Here is a 17580-nt window from a genome sequence, read left to right on the forward strand (position 1 = left end):
ATTGGCGGTTGACCGCGGTTTTGACGGTCGTCACTCATGCGGCGTTTGCGGCCATTCGGGCCAGTCAGCGTTTTGCATGAATGGAGTTTCGAGACACTTGGGCAATTCGCACACGCCGGAGAAGGACAAAAGGTTCTGCGTTCATCTCCGGGGCTCCCGGTGCGACTTCTGCTTTTAAACCAGAAACCAGAAGCGAGCCGAGGGACAAAGAGGCGCTCTGTGACTCGGAATTGTTCTCGTCACACCTACGGCATGTCGTCGATTAGTGACTGGCTATTCGTTCCAACGGGCCCAGATGACTCGGCGCAAAATACCAGTTGGAGCGGGCTGCCGACAGGACGGGCGCAGCGCTTTCTTCCCTTTGCCCTTTGCGGACTTGAGCTTCGCTTCGCGTGTCGGGCTGCCATCTTGAAATCGGAGCGAGGCTCCCTCTAGTGGCGCGCCAAAGAGTCCCCGCCCGCAGCGCCGTTGAAGTTAGCTTTTTAATGCACCCTGCGTCACTTGCATTTTGCCGTCCGTCTTCAAGTCGCTCGGCTTCTCTCTCGCCGAGAACGGATCTCGACATTTGGACGTAGGCGTGAGCGGACTCGCGTTTACGCGCTGCCCGCGATGGATGAATCGGCTTCGGGTGCTGCGGGCGCGCGCCGTCCCTCCGATGGAATATTGCGCCCGTACATTGGCCGCACATTCGTCTTTTTGTTTTGGGATCATAAAATGACACCGCCCGGCTCACGTTTGTCTTTTTGGCCGTCCGTTCATTTCACCGCTCGTAAACCTCGAAGGAGCTCCCAACTAGAAAGCGCGTCGAATGGGAAAGTTGAGCTCATGACCAAGACGTCGTCGCAAATCAAGCCCGACGAGCGAGCAACGTTTATGAAGCCTTTTGCCCCCCGTGCCATAAATACCCGATTATCCAATTTTTGTCCGCGCGGCCAAGAGTGCTTTTGTGCCGGTGACACCGATACCTTTGGGCTTTTCTCCTCCACAAGCCGTCTTCCGTTTCGGACGGGGGAACACGCCGCCGCACATTTAACATGGCTGCTTTATACACGTCTTATTTGAGCCTCGACTGGGAGGCCGGGAAATGCCGCCGTCGGCAAACGTGGTCGACGGTGATTGCGACTCACCTAAATGCAGCAGAGGGGGGGTTTTTTCGGGAAGGGGGGGGGGGGGGGGTCAAAGCCAGTGTCATGCGAGCCGGCCAGCCCGTGTCTCCATTGCACCTTCTTCTGAATGAAGGCCCTGAAAATGAGCCCACGGCTTGATGCCATTGCATGCATTGAAATAAAAGAAGCGGGACACACCCCGGACTCGTGTCGGGGGACAAACAACCGTACGCACCAGGACGTTCGGTGCGCTTCGCGTATCGGAAAGGACAACGTTGCGACGCCGATGGCATTTGCAGAAGACACTCGAAATGTCCAGTGCGAGGTGCCACAAAGACAAAGACCTTCTCCGAGAAAAACAGGAACGGTTTTCAAACGCCGGCGAGCAGCCACAATACATCGGCAGGACCTTTCTGCGCCGTGTCCACAAACGTAATCTCTGGCCATCAAAAGCAAAGGCAAACACTGTAACTTGGCCCCGTTTTCAAACAAAAGAGATCCTTGCTTTCCTTCGTACAATCAAAACAGCGAGGCCGCGTGAGACAAGTGGACATGTCCCAAGTGCTGGAATGAAATGAGCGAGGGTTACAAAAAAAAAAAAACGGAATAATCCAGTGACATTCATGCGGCTCCCTCCTTCAGTTTACAGGCTCTGGCTGAGTCACGCCCAAACCACACTGCAAGTACACGCCAAGGGCACGGACACACTTTGTAAAAATGAACTTCGTGCAAGGAAGTTAGGAAGGAAGGACGGGAGGACAGTAAAAGGGATGGAAGAAAGAAAATAACACGGATGGATGAAAATGTTTCCCAGCCAGACAAAATGTTGCAGCGCGGCTTGATCCTTGAGGCCATTCGAAGCAATATGTCGTTGGTTTTGGCTATATTGCTTTACTTTCGACCATTTATGTACAGCGTCCGTTCCCGAATGCATTTTTGTGGGTAAGAATGTTGATGAGAGATTTTTAAAAAATGGTCAAGTTGCTCGATTGCAATGCCAACGTGAGTCATCTACTACTGCCCCTTCCCGGCTGAAGAAGGAAATGCAACACTAAAACGCTCCAAGCAACATCGTTTTTATTTGCCGTACCGTCCAGTATACAAAACCAAGCACACTTGCTGACTAACACCGTTGCGATACAACATGTAAATTAGCCACGGACAAATACGAGATTCTATTTTTTTAAACCCGCGTTCCACTGACAAGGGCGGGGCCAAGTTTACACGTGGGCGGATGTTGCTATGGTTACAGGATAGCATGTTGCTCGAGCTCACGTCGCAAACTACTGTCGAAAAGTCGAAAATACTTGCTTGAGCCCATCTCGCCAGATATTTAAGGTAATTTCCAAAAGATAAAAGCCATAGTTAAATTCTGGTTTATAAAAAAGCAATTTCTGGGCATGCACACTGACGTTAGCTAGCGGTAAAAGCTAACAACAAAGATTCCGGTGTTGAAGGCTGTTCATGCAGTGGTGTTTCCGGTTATGTTTCAAATTATTTGTAAGTTATAGGCTGCCTGGAGCGAAAACCGATCAATGCGCATCTATTTAATATGAAAAGTTATGGCAGTACCACTATTAAGTTTGTTGGACGTGAACGAAAGAACAGTAAGGATTACTATTGTCTTGCGCGAGGGGCGGTTGCTTTTATTTTTAAAGGAAACAAATCCCACACTGGAAAGTCAAATGACACTGAAAACCAACCTCAACCACTCGCAGGGTTCTTAATCCTTGTTGCTGTTCACCGCGTTTCTTTTGCCGGCGTTAATTTAGCTCCTTAGCTCGCTCTATGACGTCCAGAGTGAAGTGAAGCCCTCGCCAAGGTTGTGTTGTGGTCGTCAGCGGCAGCGGCAGCAGCGAGCATGTCCGGCGACCTCGCTGCCGTATGGGACGTCGCGTTGAGCGATGGGGTCCACAGGATCGCCTTCGAGCACGGCACCACCACCGGCAAGAGGGTCATCTACGTCGACGGAAAGGTACATGGTGGGATTTTTGGCATTTGAAAACAGCCCCCCGGGTGTCTACGGAATCTGCTTTTGTCAAATAGTGATCAAGGATTACGGCCCGTTTTGAAGGGGCGGTCCAATCTCACCCAGGGCCAATGGCGAATCAGGCGATCAGGTGTGCAGATTCAACCACTGGAAGCGGAGCCCACAGTCATAGGTGTCAAAGTCAGGCCCTGGAGGGCCGCTGTCCTGAATGATCAGATCATCAGCAGGCTCTGCGGAAGCCTGACATTGAACCCGTTCATTTGAATCAGGTGTGTTGCAACGGGGAGACTTGGAAAACATGCAGGACAGCGGCCCTCCAGGACCTGACTTTGACACCTATGCACAGTGTGGGGGGGGACATGAAAGCGATGTGAGCGTTTTCACCTGCGGGGCTTCATCACACACAACTGTTGATTAGCGCGGGCAGCGTTCTGCAGTGTGGCCGATATGTGACGTCGCAGAGATGCCGTTTCAGAAGTCAGGCAGCCCACAAAACGTTGCCTTGGTCGTTTCATTCCAGACTTTATGGGAGGAAATGCGCACTTGATTGCAAACTAAAGCCGTGAAAGAGTCACCCGTCAGTCATTAGCCCCCTTGAATTTGGCTTTCCTAGGAGGTGCTGAGGCGGGACTGGATGTTCAAGCTGGTGGGCAAGGAGACGTTCGCGGTGGGCAAGCTGGACACCAAAGCCACCATCAACATCGACGCAGTCAGCGGCTTCGCCTACGAGTACACGCTGGACATCAACGGCAAGAGTCTCAAGAAGTACCTGGAGAACAGGGCCAAGGTGACCAGCACCTGGCTCCTCAACCTGGACGGGATGGATTCCAGGGTGGTCTTGGGTGAGCTCCTCCTCCTACCGCGACTGCTGGGGTGGCGCCCGTCGATCTTTTTATTGATTCATTTTTTTGCTCGGACTTGTGAGCTCAAATGTTAGCGACTGCTCATATTTTCGTACAAAAATCACTGAATTGCGGCGATGATTGACCTCGACCAAGGGTGCCCAGTATGTCGATTGCGATCGCCCGGTAACCCGCGGACAGGTTCCAAGTTGACCTCGAGGGGTGTAGAGAGAAAAGGAAGGGGGGGGGGGGGGGGCTAAAAACCCCAACACATGCGTGTTATTAATATTGTAATGCGTATTTTGGTGTTAGTGTACACCATGCTATGAGCCCCCCCCCCTCCCTGAAAATAAGCTATTTTAATTATTATTTTGACCTGGCTGCTGAGTCAACATTGAGGTTTCGACGCTCGTGGTGAATCCATCTGAAAGTGAGCCGACTGTCAGGAAACGGGTCGCGCGCGACAACGACTTCTCGGCAATCGATCATGAAAACCTGACTTTGTTTTTTTGCCTTCTGCCGCCTGCCTTCCTTGCCTTGCAGAGAAAGACACCATGGATGTTTGGTGTAATGGACAGAAGATTGAAACTGCCGTAAGTGCAATTGTTGTTAAATCGAAGCTTCTTTCATCTTAGGCAGCTGGCTCAAGTCGAGCCTCATTTTGAAACGGTCATTCATGCCCGCATCACATCTGGGCCGGATGGCCCGACGCCTGTTACGCACTTGACTTTGGAGTCAGTCGATCCTCCATAAAGCGTCCGCAGCCGGTCCAGAATGCCGCCGCTCGCCTCTTGACCGCTACTCGTAAGAGGGAGCAAATCGGTGCGACGCTGGCGTCCCTTCGCTGGCTCATGTTGGAGTTCTTCTTACGATCCTCTGATTTGTTTTCCAATCTTGAAATGGTCTGGCTCCACCCGACCTCTCGGAGCTCCTGCGCACCCGTCCGGTGCCTCAGGTCCGCAGACCGGACGGACACTAGGGGAGTTTCCGAGAGCTAAGCGGAGGCTCCGAGGGGACGGAGCCTTTTCTCTCTTTGGAAAGAACGTTCGGCAAGCCCCCCTCGCCGTCCCATCTTTCAACCTCGTCATCTTTATTCTGTGGCTTTTGAGACTTGAACTTTAGCTTGCCTGTTCTTGTGCTTTCTGCCGTTATTCATTTATTGTTTGTTGCGAATTCTTTTTGCTCCACGTGCAGCACTTTGTAGACGGCGTCGGTTGTTTTCAAGTGCTCTCGAAATACACTCGAGTCGAGTCGAGACGATAAACAAATGAACGGAGTCGCTCGGCAAATGAGGTCAGGCAGCAAGCCGACCTGACAAATGTTCATCTTCTCACTGCGTCCTCTGCCGTCTCCAAGGGCGAGTTTGTGGACGACGGCACCGAAACTCATTTCACCCTGGGCGAGCACAACTGCTGCGTCAAGGCGGTGAGCAGCGGGAAGCGACGGGACGGACTCATTCACACCCTTCTCGTGGACGGAGCCGAGATAGCTGAATGCACCGAGTGACTTTTTGGGTCTCGTCGATCTGCTGTTAGGAGACATTCTGGAAACACTGGAAAACCCTCTTGTACTGCATTGTGGGGTGGGGTGGGGGTGGGGGGGGGGGGGCCAGGAACATCATCGCCTGAATGCCGAAGAGCCACCCCTTAAATTCTGTCCTTTTTTTTGTCCTTCTGTTCCCTCCACGTTCCTCAATGGATTTAAACCTTCCCAGTCTGAAATTGTTCACATTTCAGCAATTCACCCATTGCAATTTCCATTTAGCGTCCGCTCATACGCATTCGTACGCAATTTCTACAGAAATTGCATTTTTTAGTTTGATGGACCGGTGAATGTAGTGTCAGGATTGAACGAAAACATTTCAAACTCCCGAGAGCGCTTACTTCTATGGCAACATCAAAAAAGGTTTCAAGAAGCCATTCCTGAATCAAAGTCTGCCACGTTCGTTTTAAGCTGCCATTCTCGGGTCATTTGGCCATTTTCCAGGGGACCTTTAAAGCCAAACGAGAGAGAGAGATTTATTTATTTTTTTCCCCTGAATTGTTACCAATTTTGGAGCACCTACAGGAGACAGATACGTTGTTTTGACATGTCGTGTTTTGGAATTTGGAATGTCAAAGTTTGACCTCCAGCAGTTCTGTGGCGTTACTTGAATTGAAGATAGTTCTGGTCTCCATGTTTTCCAGTGAACATAAGCTAGAGATTGAGATACTGTGTAAGGGTGTCGGCGTTGTTTTACAAGTCAATTGCTGTGAAGTAGCCGAGTAGCAATTGTTTTTGTTACGCCAAATGCAATAAATACATAGCGAACTTTGTTTCTCAAGTATTTCTGGTAAGAAACTAAATAAAAACCTCAGCGCTTTACCATTGGTTTATTTGTTTCATTATTTGAGGACTAAATGGTTGGGAAGAAGCCGTTCGCGGATTCGGGGCCAGGTTTTCAGGCTTTGAACTTGAAGTCAAAATGAACTAACAGGAAGGACGACCTGCGTACTCGATCGGCCGCTCCAAAGTTGAAACAGGGATTTCCTTGGTACGTGGTACATAACAAATGTTATTCACTATTCGGTGTCAATCAAATAGGTCGGCTTTCCTCGAAACGCCTCCTTGTCTTCAAGAAATAAAACGATGAGCAAACGGCACCAAGCGCGGCGGCGGCGGCGAGAAGAGCAAGCAGCGCGTTGAGGCCGATCTCGGCGTCTCGAGCAGAGAGCGTGATCCCCAGGAAGTTGACGGGGGCAACGGGTGGAAGAGACGTTGCGGGCGCACTTGTTGTCCCTGTCGAGAAGAAGACAGACAAACTACCTCAGTCTTGCCCGCGGCTGTGAACGGTTGTTTGCCTCCGTCACGGTAGCGCTTCTGCGCCAGCCGCCCAACTTGGGCCGCCAACTCGGCGACATCGAAATGTATTCAGTGTACGACCAAACAAAGGAATGGAGCCCGCCGTTCCAAATACTCTTGGAGTCAATGCTGAGTTGCCGATACGTGCCCGGCAATTGCCCGGCCGACAATCAAACGCACCTTCCGCCTCGTGGTCGAGACACTCGTGGGGCCCGGTGGCCGGGTCTGGGAATCCGTTGCAGGCGATGACGGTGGCGTAGGTCGCCACGGAGGTCTTGGCCACCCGAGGAAGTTTGGGGTCCGAGTGATTGACGTAGAAGAGGCCGAACCTTTCTGAAAATCCTGTGGCCCACTCCAGGTTGTCCATCAACGACCAGGCCGTGTAGCCCCGAATATCCACGCCGTCCAGCACATAAGCTAGGAGAACGTTACGGTTGTGTGAGCTCTCTCGATCCGAAAAGCAAACTGGATCGTTGCCGCGGTTGGTCACCTTTCAAAAGCTGGTTAATGTACTTTTCGTAGTAGTGGCTCCTGTGGAGATCATTCAAATCCACGGGCCCTCGCTCCGAGATACCGTTCTCAGTGATGATAATCGGAGGATTTCCATATTCCTCCTTAATGAAGTTCAATATCCTCCGGAATCCGAACGGCGAGACCTTGAGCCAGGATGAGCCCGAATCCGGCCAGGTGCGATCCGCAATTGTCCCTGCGCCTCTGGGACAATCGGACAAGGCTTTCTGACGTTAGCGCCTAAGAAGGGAGATGCGGGCAAAACCTAGGCGAACGAAGCCGGGGTTGCGTTACCGATCGGCATCGTAATGCTGAAGGTTCCCGAAGTCCACGGGGAAGGCCAGCACGGTAGTGTAATGGTTGAATCCAAAATAATCAAAAGTGCCCTTGATTCTTTCTGCCTCTTTGGCGGTGAATTCCGGCAACCTGGAGAAAGACACCCCGAGCCATCAGCCTGCTAAATGTTGATACATTTGAAACGAAGACGCTGAGATTACCGAGATTTGGGCAGGCCCGCTTCCAGGCTTCTCTTTCGAATGATGGTCTTCATCATATCGCTGTAGTCTCCCTTAAAGATGGGGTGCGCAAACCAGCCAATGTAGAACTGCAATAACATGAATGTCTCTGTGTCGTGAAGCGGTCTATGCCCCGGACCGGTCGCCAGTCAATCGCAGGTCACGTGGAAAAACACACATTACCTCTTGCGGAAATTTTCCAGTCTTTCAATGAGCCTAAGACGCAAAGACGGCTGAGATAGGCCCCAGCACGCCCGCGACCCTCGTGCGGATCAGCGGCAAAGAATAATGGAGAAAAGGAAACACGGCACCTGCACCACACGCCTGGCGGCGTCGACGTCCCCCTGCTTGTACGGGTTCCTGGGCTCCGACCAATCGGAATTGATGGTGATGGAGATGATCCCGCCCTGTTTGCTGCGGTACTCGTTGTCGTACAGGTGCCAGGCCTCGGCGTGAGCTTTGAGCAAGTGGTGGCCCACGATGTACGGCAATGTGCCCGGCCGGAAACTAATCCCTGGAGAGTAATTGAAGTCATATTTTCACAATTTCAAACATATCTTAAAAGCCTGTCTTCATCGGATGACTGAATCATTCACTGCTGGGGATGTTGATATTTGTCAACTGGTTGGCATCAAAGAGGCTCGTGGCCAGCTCGTCCGTAAAGCTCAAGCGTCTACATAACTATCGTGATGAACAGGCACCAGTAGATGGCAGCGCCGCATTGCTTTGATTTTGATTTTGAGTTGCCGCCGCATCGAATCTTCTGAGTTTGTTATATTGATCTTAAGGAGAGAAATGTCTTTTCATTCGGTGTAGGGTGTATTTTTACCCGGTGCAGCGGCTCCGTACCCGTGACCCACATTGGCGATGTTGTACGGTTCATTAATGGTAATCCAGAATTTGACTTTGTGACCAAGGCGTCTGAAAATGAGGTTGGCGTAATCCCGGAATTTGAGCACAATGGTTTCATTCTCCCATCCGCCAATGTCCTGCAGAGCTTGAGGAAGGTCCCAGTGGTACAGAGTGACCTAGCAACACGGACGATAACAGACGAGGGCTTGACTCAAAGCCAAAAACAACTCGGAATACTTGGGCCGCACTGAAAAGGGGGAATAAAATGACGCTGCGAGATGGTGTCCTTTCACCGGAATAATATGCATATATATATATATATATATGTATATATATATATATACATATATATATATATACTTTCATTTCGACTTGCAGTACTACATACATGAGGTTGGATGTTGGCATCAAGCAGGGCATCCACCAGGCGACTGTAGTAACTCAGTCCAGCTTCGTTGATGTAGTCGGTGGTGCCATCGGGAAGAACCCTCGGCCAGGATATGGAGAAGCGGTAATGCGTCACCTTGAGCTGCCTCAACATGGAAACATCCTCGTCTATTTTGTTGTAACTGTCGCAGGCGACGTCGCCGTTATCGTCATTGAACACTCGGAGAGGCGTGTGGGCGAACCTGTCCCAAATGCTCAGACCTTTTCCATCGGCCCTCCATCCTCCTTCGATCTAGAAGCAGTCAGTATGAAACTTCAGGAAAACACGAGCGATAAGAAAAATGAAGCTTCAAATTTCCTTCGCCATTTTTTTTGGACTTCTTGATATGGCACGCTTTGTTGAACATTGAGCTGAAAGCACACCGACCTGCCATTGATTTAAACCAACAGTGCCATCATGGGGAGTAAAAAAACAAAGAAACCAACTAGTTTGTGACGAAATTTTGAAGCTTCATTTTCCTATTAGTGGAAAACACCCAAAGGTTTGTTCTACATATTGCTTTTTGACATTACCTGATATGATGCTGTTGCAGTACTCCAGATGAAGTTTTTGGCAAAATTTCCGTAAAATATTTTTTCATCCTCTGGCGTGGGAAATCCGTTGTCCTTGATCACTCGATGGTAGAAATGAGCGGAGTACTTGGGTGTTCTCGGGCGGTTCAGATCCTGGAAGTCGACGTGGTGCAGCCCAAATCCTACTTTGAAGCCGTCCAGCCACTCGAATGAATCCATGAGAGAGGCGGCCGTGTAGCCTCTCAGCTTCACGCCGTCTAGATCGTACGCTGGCAACATGGAGGAAATTATGCGGAAAGCCAGATTTCAAGAAAACATAAGATGCTACCTTGGAGAGGTGAAACGACACAATTGCAGATCTCGAAAATAACGAGCAATCTAAAAACGATACAACTTTTATTTTATTCCGCTCATCCTTTTCTTTGACTATCAAAACGACGTCAACGAAAAAAGTGCTGACGTTACCTTTGAGAGCCTCGTCAATGTAGGTTTTGAAGTAAAACACTCTTGCCGCATCATCCCACTTTGTCTTTGAGTCCGTGGCAACCCCATTGTCAGTGATGTAAATCTCCGGATCTCCGTATTCAGCTTGGACCCAGTTGAGGAGTCGCCTTAAGCCCCAAGCCACAGCCCTCTGGTTTTGGATGGCCGTGCTTGGTGAATCGCCAACCTCTTCTTCTGCCAGGTCCCGATCATATTCGTAGGACGGCGGCGCAAGCCGAGCCGTGGCGTGGCTTACTGTCTTTGTGGTGAAGTGGTTGAAGCAGAACACGTCGGCGGTTCCCTTGATGGACTTGCTCTCCTCTTCTGTGAATTCTGGTAGCCTGGACTCCGCCAGACCTTGGAGTTCGCTCTTGTTTCCAACCTGCCACTTCATCGCGTCGGGATAGTCGCCGTTCTTAAAAATGGGGTGGGCGAACCAGCCCAACTGAAACTGCATAGCACGGTCGGCAGCCACCACTTCACGAAGAACGTTGACGTCCTTTGGTTCTACCCAGTCAGAACCGAGGGCGAGCGAAACGAGGCCATCCTGGGCTTTGCGATATTTTTCATCGTAGATACGGTAAGCTTTGGCATGGGCCTTTATGAGGTTGTGCGCCACTCTATACGGCGCACTTCCTGGCTGCCTAACATTTGGGGGAATCCGTCCGAGTCCATACCCTGACCATGCGATGGTGTGCGGCTGGTTGAAAGTCAACCAAAGCTTCACCCTGTCTCCAAAGGTGGAGAAGCAGAAATCGGCAAAATCGGCAAAAATGTCAGTCGTGCTTGAATTCTCCCAGCCGCCCAAGTTTTGCAACTCCTGAGGGAGATCCCAGTGGTACAACGTCACCATCGGTGTGACGCCGTTGAGCAGAAGTTCATCAATGACCCTGTTGTAAAAGTCAACACCCTTTCGATTCAGGGAACTTCGCAGACCAGTCGGGAAGATCCTGGACCAGGACAAGGAGAATCGGTACGACTTCACCTCCAGCGCTCGCAGCATGTAGAGATCCTCCTGGAGTCTGTGGTAACTATCACAGGCCACGTCTCCATTGGCGTTACCCGGTATACTGCCTGGTTTGTGGGCAAACGCGTCCCAAATACTTGTTCCTTTCCCATCCGCATTCCAGGCCCCTTCAATCTGGTAAGCGGAAGATGATACTCCCCAGGTGAAATTTGGTGGAAAAGTGCCATAATGGTAGGTCTGGCGGTGGAATTTGGACTGGTGGGAGAATCTCTCCCACGTAACCTTGGACTTGGACGGAACCTCTGAAGGAGGTAACGCTTTTGAGGGAGGCTTGAACTGTGTCGGTCTCACGTCCAAACCATCTGGAAGACTGAGAGCAAATCCATTTTGTTTGATAACCTGTGAGTAAAAGTATGCCGACTGTTTCGGGGTCCTCGGCCTGTCTGGGTCCTCAAAGTTGACGTAGTGCAGCCCAAACCTTTGGCTGTAGCCTTGTCTCCCCTCAAATCCGTCCATTAGTGACTGCACGGTGAACCTGCGCACATCCACCCCGTCAAGGAGTCTTGCTACAAAATGAGGCAAAGAAAGTGGACAACTTTAAAATAATTTAAAAAAATACATATATATATATATATATATATACAGTATATATACACTTTTTTTTTTAAATTTCAGAATATAGGACTTGCCGAAATGACTGCAAAAATGTATGACCCCCAAAAATAAACAGCAACCCTTTTAAAGCGAGAAAATCTGCCTTTTTTCCTGATGGCAGGGGAACTTTTTTCAGTCCCTATGGTTTTTAGTGGCACATGTGGTGATGATTCATTGGCATAAGGATTATGAGGGGGGTCCGTGGAAAATGTTCTCCCCTGTAAGGAGTCCCTGGACTCCGAGAGTGTCATGTTGTCAGCCTAGCATGAGATGATTATGACTGTTTTGTGGTTTAAACTCCAAACAATTGTAAACGGCTTGAGGGAGGATGTTGTTTTTGGGGGGAGGCTGCTCCTCGTGGGAGGCCGCTTCCCTGCAAATAAATCGAAAAATATGTCAAGAGATTCCTGCGACCCACCTTTAAGAACTTCATTGATGTACCTCCTTAAGTAGTCTACCCTACTGGTGTCATTTAGGGGGTCCCCTCCATACTCTGTTGGCATGCCATTGCCTGTTACGTACACAGGTACTTTTTTCATCTTTAGGTACTCCGCAGCGATATAGTTAAGAAGCCTTCTCAGTCCCCAGGGTGTAGAATAGATCCAGTCCGAAGTTGTCGGAGACCAAGATGGGTGCACACGAGATTGGAAGTCACCCACCCCTTGCAGACTCGCGGCGCAACCTCCGTCACTGCTGTTTATCAGCCGCATTGTATAATGGTTGAGTCCAAAAAAATCAGCTGTTCCATTGATCCGTCGACTTTCTTCAAGAGTGAAACCTGGCAGAAAGGCAGGTTTGGAATGAGGACACTCTTTGCTCTTTTTGTCAATCTGACTCTTCAGAGTTGCTGGGTAGTCCCCGTCCACAAATATGGGATGCGCAAACCATCCTAACGTGAATTCCAGGCAACGGTAGGCCGCCTCCACGTCCCGATATCCGGAGCGGTCCGAGGGCTCAGCCCAGTGAGAGTTGAGCGCGATTCCCACCTTGCCGCCTTGTCTGCTTCTGTATTTGTCATTGTAAACGTGCCAGGCCTCAGCGTGGGACTTGATTATGTTGTGAGTCACCTGGAAGAGCAAGAAGCGATAGCTGATTTCAAATGTTTCCAGCTCCCGAGACATCTTTGGAGGGCCTTCCCACCCGTCGTCATGTTTAAAATCAACAACCCTGTCTTTTTTTTTTTTTTTTTGTCCAATACTGCTTTCGGAAAATGTGTTTGGGAGCCAGCCGGTCTTAATGTTGCCGGATTGTGACATCACAACCACCCCCGCACTGGACAAACATCCAGAGCCACGTTCACACAAAAAAGGTTCTAAATTAGGAATACTGAGGAGCCCTGGCTTCCTCACAACACCTCCGCTTCATCCCTGGTCTTCCTCGTAACAACATTGGGCATTTGTGTGCGACAGAACGCTTCAGGCCAGAGCTGGACAAGTGGATGAAATTTTGTGTTAATTCTTCATCCACTATGTATTATTGACCTTTTGACTGTCCGAAACCGTGCATTGCAACACCTTTGTAACCGTTTCAAATTGTAAAAAAGAAAAAAGAAAACTCTCTTACCTGGTAGGAGGCCATCCCATAATCCTGGACTTCGGGGGGGTGCTTGCCCACGGCATAGCCGGCGTGGCTCACCACCCAAGGACTACTAAACGTGTTCCAGGTCTTGACCCTGTCTCCGAAAGCGGAGTAGCAGAAGTCGGCGTAGTCCTTGAAGGCTTCAATAATGGAAGAGTTTGTCCATCCGCCCTGATTCTGGAGCTCCTGGGGCAGGTCCCAGTGGAACAGGGTGACGACCGGTCGTATTCCAGATTCAATGAGAGCATCGATTAGTTTTTGGTAGTAGAGCACTCCTTTATGAGACCGGCTCCTCCGGTAGCCTGAGGGCAAAACACGGGCCCACGAGATGGAAAACTGGTAGGTGTTGACGTGGAGACCTCGCAGGAGGTAGACGTCGTAATCCACCTTGTGATAACTGTCGCAAGCTTGATCGGCCGTCTGATTAGCAAACACTTTATTTTCGTGGCCGAAGCGATCCCAAATGGTTTCTCCCTTCCCACCTTCGGCCCAGCCTCCTTCCACTTTGAAGGACTCACTGGAGGTGGCCCACTGGAAATCCGAGGGGAAGGATCCGTTGAGGAAAAGGTCACGTTCGGATTCAAGCTGGACCCCAAATTTATCCCAGACAGTCTGGTAACTGTTTGTCTTTCCTCTGGAATAGCCAAGAACGCCGGTGCTACAGAAAACACAAAGGAACACATTGACAACTGCAAGCAGGGCTTCTTTTTCACGCCGGATCCTTTGAACGAGGAAACCTTGACAGCATACTGTTCCCAGATCAAAAGGCTTGGCATTTTAGCCTTGCCCATCTGTCCAGCATTTGTCTGTCATTATGGGAGTTTGTTCAAGTATGAGGCCTGGAATTTTGCCGGAAATCAAACACTGCTGACATCCTGTTGGATTTTGGCACACAAGTGTGTGAGACGTTTTTGTGTGTCCCGTCATGATGTACGAGGTCTGGAATTGAACCCAACGTGGACCACTGCCTGTCCAATTTCAGGCACGGATAGCACGGGTCCCCTGAGCCTGTATTGCGCCTGCTGTTCTCATGGACATGACTGACCAATTTTGTGTCGGATCGCAGAATCTGCTCTCCGTGGCTGATTTATTTTCAGAGGGCGCCACTGAGTTTTAATTTCCTGGTGGATGCAGACATCTGCTAAGGTTTGTGAGATGTCGGTCACATTTAGGCCCCCGAAAGGCCCTTCATGAATCCCCCCCAAATAAATACAGCAATCCCGCAATGCGGCACGGGCCATAAGTATTTCCCGACACCTCGAGTTTCTGAAACCTGAAAGCATGTAGAGTACATGACATTGCATGGAAACCTCTGGGCCACCCTGTCTGTACAAAGGGTTACCTTGTAGGCAGATCCTCCGTCTCCATCGTGCCTAACACGTCCATCATGTCACATCCTTCTATTTTCATACTGTTGCCACGGAGCACTGTCGAGAGTTCAAGAGATTCATGATTATTGGAGCAATCGAAAGCGGTTTACACTTGATGAGCTGCCATTGATGTTTTCGGACACAAGTGGCTAAATGACGTAAGATGAATCTTACACCGTGCTCTATAGAGTTTCCCAAGTCTGTTCAGTGGCTACTTTGACGTGCATTTCAAGGGGGCGCGTGACAGAAAATCCACTCCCCCCCCCCCCCCCCGGTATCCAAATACTTCTACATCTCGATATAAAACAAACTTCCAGCCATCCAGACATCCATTTTCAACAGCGCTTATCTTGAAGAGGGTCACCCGGGAGTTGCTGCAGGAGCCTCTCCCAGCTGACTCTGGGCGGAAGGCAGGCTACACCCTGGACTGGTCGCCAGTCAGTCGCAGGGCACACATAGAGACAAATGACCATTCGCACTCACATCCGCACTGTCACTGAGCGGGAACCGATCCCACGCTGCCCGGACAAAAGGCAGGCGAGTGGACCACTACACCGTCAGCGACGACAAAACAACCCGTGGAGCCTTTCATGACTTTTACCTTGTAAGACATTTCCGAGCACCTGCAAGCGACTGTCAGCACAATCACAGAGTGTCATCTTGTGTATGAGGATGGGCACATCCTGACTGGTCATCTACGACACACACACACACACACACACAAAAAAAAGTCTCATTTATGAGACCATTATAGGGAAAGAGGTCCGGGAGGAACAATTTTGTACAATGACGGCACCTTCAACTTGGTCAGCTCCTCAGTCAAATTAAACGTGGAGGCACAGTTGGACTCGAAACGCAGTGACAAGAAGTCCATCTATCCAAAACGGCAGAGACAAAAGTTCAATCTAAATGGTGTCCCTCGGCTCACGAGCGCACTGCAATGGCACCGTGACTGGAACTGGTTTGGAGGATGAGCGCAAACAAAGAGCAGATGACTCTTACTGTGAGTGAAGTTTGGATCGGTGAAAGAAGCCCGTTATCCCTTGCGCTCCACCCAACAGAAACTTTCCCTGTGAGTATGGAAGAGGAGAGGAGAGGTTGAGGTGGTTACGATTAGGTTTGGAATGAAGGTTATGGGCGATGGCTTATGATTAGGCTTTAGGGTCAGGGTGTGAGAGGGGAGGAGATTTTAGAGCTCCCGGGAAAGGATGATGGGTTGGGATTAGGACTCTGTTTTAGGGTTAGGAATAGGACCCCGCTAAGGGGTTAGCTTCAGCTATCCTCCAAGTGTCACAGCACATTCTGACATCGAACTGTCTACCTGGGTGGACACGTCTTTCATAACATGGAAAACGTTTCTCACACCCCGCGCATACAATTGAACAGGAAGTCAACCATTTTGGTTACTGACTCACCTTGGTCTCCAAAGCGACGATGGTAAAGTTGGTAAATATTCCGGATCAACTGAATGAGATCTTGCCGATAAGTCTCATCGGGTGGTGGTGGTCCATCGCGCCAAACTTCACCCAGATGGCTGAGTATCACCCAGGAGTGGGCCAACTCCCCAAACTCTCGAAAGGCAAACTCTGCGTAGAGGGTAAACATCCCCCGCAGCTCTGGGCTTTCCCATCCTCCAAACTGTGACTTCAGATCTTCTGGCACTGTGGATGCGTGAAGAATGACAAGAGGCTGGAGACCCGCACTCAAGATCTGCTTCAGCAGGGTCCGGTAGCAGCTGACCACGGCTCGCTGGGGCTGCCTGGGGTGGCCTGCGGGACGTATTGGGAATGTTGGCTGCGGTTCTCCCATCCAAGACATACCAAAGGTAAATAAGGGAAGAAGACACGGAATCTACCTGACGGTAGGAGTCGGTGCCAGGACAGGGGCACTTGGAAATGGGTGAGACCTCTTCCCCGCAGGGAGTCAAAGTACCGTCCGGATCCGGGAGGGATGGGACCACCGCAGTGAAAGACGTTCTTCTGGGACTGAAGTGGACCCGCGAGAAGCATCAAGCCCTCCTCCCCATTCAGCTCACTGCTCAGGCTACCATACAAACACAGGAGGCACAGAGACGCCAGGAACAAGCGCTTCATGGTGGCTGCAAACAAACGGACTGAAAGGTAACGCGCCACTCATGGTTTCCTCCCATCTGCCACTTACGCAATACCGTCGATAACATATATTGGTTGGATTGTTTTATTGCAGTTGTGTGATAAACTTCCAAAGACTCTGAACCTGAAAATGACAATCGTGCGCGTCGCTGTCGTCGTGTTTCGGGCCTGCCTCAGCTGATTTGGTGACAGAAGCGGGATGCGCCCCGCACCGGCCGCCGGGCACGTGTAGTCCAACAACCATCGACGTCTATAGGCCACCTCGACTCTGGCGTCTTCAGTAGAGATTTTGGCTGTTTGAATTTGGGCCCAAAACATGCCCCGTTACATCGGGACAATGAATAGTCGCTTCTCCAGATGTGCCGAGTGACTTATTGGCGACCAGTCCAGAGTTTATCACGCTTCTCTCGTCTCCTGTTCAAGTTGATAAAATATACGATTGTTTGCTTCTTTATCTGCTTAGCATATCTGAATGTCGTGATATGAGGGTGACCAATGTTTGCTTGTAAATGCGTTTTAAGATTGTATCCGCCTGCTTATCGTGCAATATTTTGATCATGATGATGAATGTTGTCAGTGAGTATCTTTCAGTGTTGCTTTTGTACTGATGATCTCTGATGGAACAAAATCAAATGCCTGAAAACTATCATATGAATGTTTAACCAAAAAACAACAACTCATTATTCTGCACAAAGCTGCACCACTTTCAAGTAGTTAGCATAACAAAAACAATCACTATTTCGGGCAGTAGGCACCCTGACCCTGAACTGGCTGCCAGCCAATCGCAGGGCACACAGAGAC

At 50.1% G+C, this 17580-nt stretch overlaps 2 protein-coding genes across 3 annotated transcripts; one reads left to right on the top strand and one right to left on the bottom strand.

Annotated features, from left to right (window-relative positions):
* Positions 1–2450: 2450 nt before the first annotated feature.
* Positions 2451–6302, top strand: faima (Fas apoptotic inhibitory molecule a). Its single transcript, XM_086124142.1, has 4 exons — positions 2451–3081; positions 3710–3938; positions 4482–4531; positions 5295–6302. The coding sequence occupies exons 1-4, from the start codon at positions 2968–2970 to the stop codon at positions 5442–5444; spliced, it is 543 nt and encodes a 180-aa protein (XP_085980268.1). The 5' UTR covers positions 2451–2967; the 3' UTR covers positions 5445–6302.
* LOC147198659 (lactase/phlorizin hydrolase-like) lies at positions 6294–17526 on the bottom strand. 2 transcript variants are annotated; one of them, XM_086124141.1, is made up of 18 exons: positions 16524–17526; positions 16084–16437; positions 15671–15738; positions 15465–15542; positions 15270–15363; positions 14641–14725; positions 13284–13956; positions 12139–12787; positions 10082–11632; positions 9617–9885; positions 9045–9335; positions 8634–8832; positions 8116–8318; positions 7787–7893; positions 7584–7715; positions 7270–7493; positions 6960–7196; positions 6294–6716 (listed from the first exon to the last, which is right to left on the bottom strand). In XM_086124141.1, the coding sequence occupies exons 1-18, from the start codon at positions 16759–16761 to the stop codon at positions 6514–6516; spliced, it is 5655 nt and encodes a 1884-aa protein (XP_085980267.1). In that variant the 5' UTR covers positions 16762–17526; the 3' UTR covers positions 6294–6513. The 2 variants fall into 2 exon arrangements, 1 of the variants encoding a protein (XP_085980267.1); XR_015102310.1 differs by lacking the exons at positions 6294–6716; positions 6960–7196; positions 7270–7493; positions 8634–8832 and having other exon boundaries at positions 7591–7715.
* Between the last annotated feature and the right edge of the window lie 54 nt (positions 17527–17580).

This window comes from Hippocampus guttulatus, chromosome 11 (genome assembly GCF_054856545.1).
Source record: "Hippocampus guttulatus isolate MCC_2025c chromosome 11, RoL_Hgut_1.0, whole genome shotgun sequence".
Classification (NCBI taxonomy): Eukaryota; Metazoa; Chordata; class Actinopteri; order Syngnathiformes; family Syngnathidae; genus Hippocampus; species Hippocampus guttulatus.

What these genes read in the sequence shown, in the direction of transcription:
- faima (XM_086124142.1), top strand. Translation starts at nt 2,968, where the DNA reads ATGTCCGGCGACCTCGCTGCCGTATGGGACGTCGCGTTGAGCGATGGG. An exon ending in TCATCTACGTCGACGGAAAG is followed by an intron (nt 3,082 to 3,709) that starts GTACATGGTGGG and finishes TGGCTTTCCTAG; the next exon opens with GAGGTGCTGAGGCGGGACTG. An exon ending in GGATTCCAGGGTGGTCTTGG is followed by an intron (nt 3,939 to 4,481) that starts GTGAGCTCCTCC and finishes CTTGCCTTGCAG; the next exon opens with AGAAAGACACCATGGATGTT.
- LOC147198659 (XM_086124141.1), bottom strand. Translation starts at nt 16,761, where the DNA reads ATGAAGCGCTTGTTCCTGGCGTCTCTGTGCCTCCTGTGTTTGTATGGT. An exon ending in GCGGGCCTGCCCAAATCTCG is followed by an intron (nt 7,716 to 7,786) that starts GTAATCTCAGCG and finishes GTCTTTCTCCAG; the next exon opens with GTTGCCGGAATTCACCGCCA. An exon ending in CATTAACCAGCTTTTGAAAG is followed by an intron (nt 7,197 to 7,269) that starts GTGACCAACCGC and finishes ACGTTCTCCTAG; the next exon opens with CTTATGTGCTGGACGGCGTG.